Below are 4024 nucleotides of genomic sequence, written 5' to 3' on the forward strand. Positions count from 1 at the left end.
ATCTGTGTGTAGGCTACTGAGTACTGTATGAGTACTGTATGAGTACTGTATGTACTGTATGAGTACTGTATGAGTACTGTATGTACTGTATGAGTACTGTATGGGGCTTAAAACAGGACAGGGCCAACCGAAACGATACTGTGTTGTCTTGGATCATTTCAGCAACCCTTCCAAATCCAACTGATGGATGTGTCAGTCCAGTACAGCTCAACTCGGTTTGGCTTCTGTCATCTGAATGATGGTTCTGTCTCTTCCGTCTCGTTGTTCCCATCACTTCATACGGGCTAACACAGCTCTTTTTCACCTTAACTCCGTAGGTGTGCGACCTCTCCTTCAGCCTGAAGAAGATGCTGAGCAGACACAAACTCACCCACAACCCCAACCGGCCCATGGCAGAGTGCCAGCTGTGCCATAAGAAGTTTACCAGGAACGACTACCTCAAAGTGCACATGGAGAATGTCCATGGAGAGACGGATGGCTAGGAGGCGCAGTCTACACAACAGTCTACACAACAGTCTACACAACAGTCTACACAACAGCACACTTTACTGAGAAAGGAGAGGAGGTATACACCGCAACGTTTGCAGGAAAAGTGCTATACAAATAAAATATATTATTATTATTATTATTATTATTATTATTATTATTATTATTATTATTATTACACTGAGGTTCTTAGGCTGTCCCTGTGGGAGAATACTGTAGTAAACCTGGGGAAGCACTCTTTGAAGAACCCTTTTGGGTTCCATGTAAAACCCTTTCCACAGAACGTTCTATATGGAAACCAATATGGTTCTACATGGACCCCAAAAGGGTTCTTCAAAGGGTTCTCCCACACGGACAGCTGAAGAACCTTTCATGGTTCTAGGTAGTACCATCTTTCTTCTGAGTGGAGCTCAGTATTACACATACAGTATGGCCTATTACAGTATCCATCTACAGATGAGCAGTATTCTGAATGTATTCTGAATAGGGAGATTAGTAAAAAATGTATGTGCAGTATGTGTGTATGAATCATAGGGTACAGATATGAGTTATGGTTAGGGTTTTTTAAACAAAAGTTTGGAAGTCACATTTTCCAGACCGTAGCCTCAACCTCAGCATTAAAGGCACAATCCCACTTTATACCCTGACTGGTTCCCCCGTCATACCCTACCACCCATAACTTCATAGAAATAGAATGATAGAAGAGATAGAATCGCTATGCTTAGCTTTGCCACCTTAACTCAGGTTTTACTCTGGTACTGGACAGTACAATTTACAACAAACTCCCACCCAAAGATGTTTACCCGAGCACAACCAGTAGGGGAGACCAGGGGCAATGGTAACAATTTGTTTTATTTTTTAATTAACTCTATACCAGTTTATTGTTTAATGGTAACAATGTTATGATCCATGATGGTTCCTCATAAAAAATAATATCAGCATTTTCTGACGACAAAACACACGATTACATCTTAACTAGACCTCAAAAACAGGTAGGCTAAATAACGGTAGCCTAACGCTAGAGCCTCTAGTTTAATGACTATAAATAACCGATGCCTAGCCACAGACTGATTAGTGTGATTCACAGTGTTGGGAAATGTACCTATCACTCCCATCTGTGCAAACCTTGTGTGCCCAGGACTGGCCCTCAGGTAATTGTAACACTGTGTTACTTTTGCCCTCAACCCTAGCAACCATGACAAACCTTGGGCTATATTTGAATGGCATAAAAACGAGTCTTAGAGCAAATGCAGGCCCTGGCGAGGGGGCCTGGCAGTAGCGCACACCGCACTTGCTCATGGCACTTGCACTGCTCATTGTCATGAACACACCTCTATTACAGCTTCTCCACCCACCTGAGCGCAGGCGAGATAGTGCTTCAGCACTGTGGTACTTGTTGCTGTTTGGAATAAAGCAGGGTGCTACATTTGTCCCCGGCCTCCTCTACAACCCTCCCCTCATCCCACTCATGGAAAATGCATTGTTACTGAATTCATCATTACTGTTGTCAAGTTACTGTGTCCTGACTATTTGGAAATGTTTGTTGCTAAGAAGACCAACATCATATCCGTCAAAACTGTGTTTTTTTGTCTTCAAATGTGATCAGTACTGAGGGACCAAGCTTGTTTCTTTATTGGTTTACACTCCTGTATTTTGGTTATATACTGTATACGTTAAATGGATCATGTATTTAATGGATGTGCAATTATGTTTATGTCTCTGTTCTTTTTATATGCTCCGACCTGCTGCACATTTTCCCATTTCTCTGTCTCTCTCTCTCTCTCTCTCTCTCTCTCTCTCTCTCTCTTTCTCTGTCGCTCTCTCTCTCTATCGCCCCCCCCCTCCCTCTATCTCTTAATGTCCATTTAAAAACTGTGAATGTTTTACATCACACTTTCCTATTTTGAAAATGTATAAAAAAAAACTAAATCTCTTCCCAAACAGCCATTTAGTCTGTTAATTCTAATTATGTGTTGGTTGAACTGTTGACGTTGGGGTATTTCGGAAACACTTTGAGAGTTGATTAAAAGTGTTCAACTTTGTTGTTGTTAATTTAACCCTTATTCTTGGGTTGGGAGTGAGTCTGCTGGGAGCTTTAGGGTAATTACGTTTTTTTTCCTTCTATTTCTGAGACCACAGTCACCACTCTCCAAAGCCGCCCTAACAGAAACCTCTGATGGTTTCTCTGGATAGGGGAAGCGGGAGGGTTCATTAATTTCTCACGTCCATCCACTTCTGAAGCTTCTGGGGCTTAAAAGCGTCTGAGGGGTTTTATTCTGTGAGAATCATCGCTGATGGACTGGCGGCTGGGAGCTGGAGCGCTCTTCACAGTGGGCTGGGATCCCCCCAAAGCTTGTCACCAAATGGGCCACTGTTCAAACTGTATACAGTATAAATCCTCTCATGGGTGGCAGCTTCTTCAAAGACACCAGAGATTCCATATTTCTAAAAACTTTGTGAACCTTGTGTCTCTAGTGAAAAATTATGCAATCAATCAACAACACTGCAGTGTGTAAAATCTTGTTAAAAATGACAGCCCTTGGGGACCAGGCATGTAGGATAGGATAGGAAAGAAAAAGAGAGTTGATGTCCCAGAGGCGGGAACATTTACTTAAGAGACAGTACTGTTGTATACAAACTAAACACAGTACGTTCCAACCCATGCAGCATATTAGCCTCCACTGGTTCATCCCTCCCCAGAGCCTGGTCTTCTTCCTGGTGTCCCTCTGGAGAGGAGGAGGATGGTTGGTGTCGACAGGCTTCTCAGATCAGATGTGGCCGTGTTAACCTCTAGGGCGTGGCGGCGGTGGTGGCCATGGGCCCACGCTGCCAGCTGTGCCCGCTGGCTGCTCTTAGTGGTCAGGGCCTCAGGAGAACCACGTTGACGCTCTCAAACACACTGACTTTTAAAAGAAATGTATATCGCATGTCGTAAACACAGCTTAATAGCGGCGTCTTTTTCAACCATTGGAATACCGTACCTTTTAACATTGTGTAGGCCTCCTCTTTGAGTCTAAGCTTCCTACAGTGTCGTGTTTCTCAGCTCATCTGGACTGTGGGAGTGTGACTCCTAGACAGTTGTTCACTGTGATCATGTCCTCCACATCCACCCCCCAACACACATACGAGCACACACACCCACATATACAGTTTATGCACACGCGCGCGCACACACACACACACACACACACACACACACACCGGGGCTCCCAGTCAATGTGTTTCTAATTACATGTTTTTACTGGAAGCCTCAGTTTCCTGTGCAGCCTTCCCCATCTGCGAGTGTGGCCAGACTGGGGCCCAGACCAGCGTCCGCAGCTCCCCCCCCCCCCCGCCCCGCCTGCCCCACCATGCAGGAGTGTCATTACCACGCCAGCTAGGGCTTTTACGGCAAACCACCGTCACGTTGGGAATGGCACAGACAAGGTCGTCTTGCCGGGGGTGTTTAGCCACCGTTGCTGTGGTAACAGGTTGTTCAGGGCAGAACGCTTCCATGACCGAGGGGAATGCGGGGGTATTGATGCCCTGTCTGGCTGCC

General features: G+C 45.1%; 1 protein-coding gene across 1 annotated transcript in view; it reads left to right on the forward strand.

The window, feature by feature from the left end:
• prdm5 (PR domain containing 5) overlaps positions 1-482 on the forward strand; it is a gene marked incomplete at both ends in the record, with an annotated part of 40408 nt that extends 39926 nt beyond the window's left edge. Inside the window, one exon of the mRNA XM_080527162.1 lies at positions 318-482. Coding sequence (XP_080383288.1) covers positions 318-482 — 165 coding nt within the window. The remainder of the gene's footprint in view (positions 1-317) is intronic.
• Positions 483-4024: the final 3542 nt, after the last annotated feature.

This window comes from Nansenia antarctica (assembly GCF_963989245.1).
Source record: "Nansenia antarctica genome assembly, chromosome: 1".
In the NCBI taxonomy this organism is placed as follows: domain Eukaryota; kingdom Metazoa; phylum Chordata; class Actinopteri; order Argentiniformes; family Microstomatidae; genus Nansenia; species Nansenia antarctica.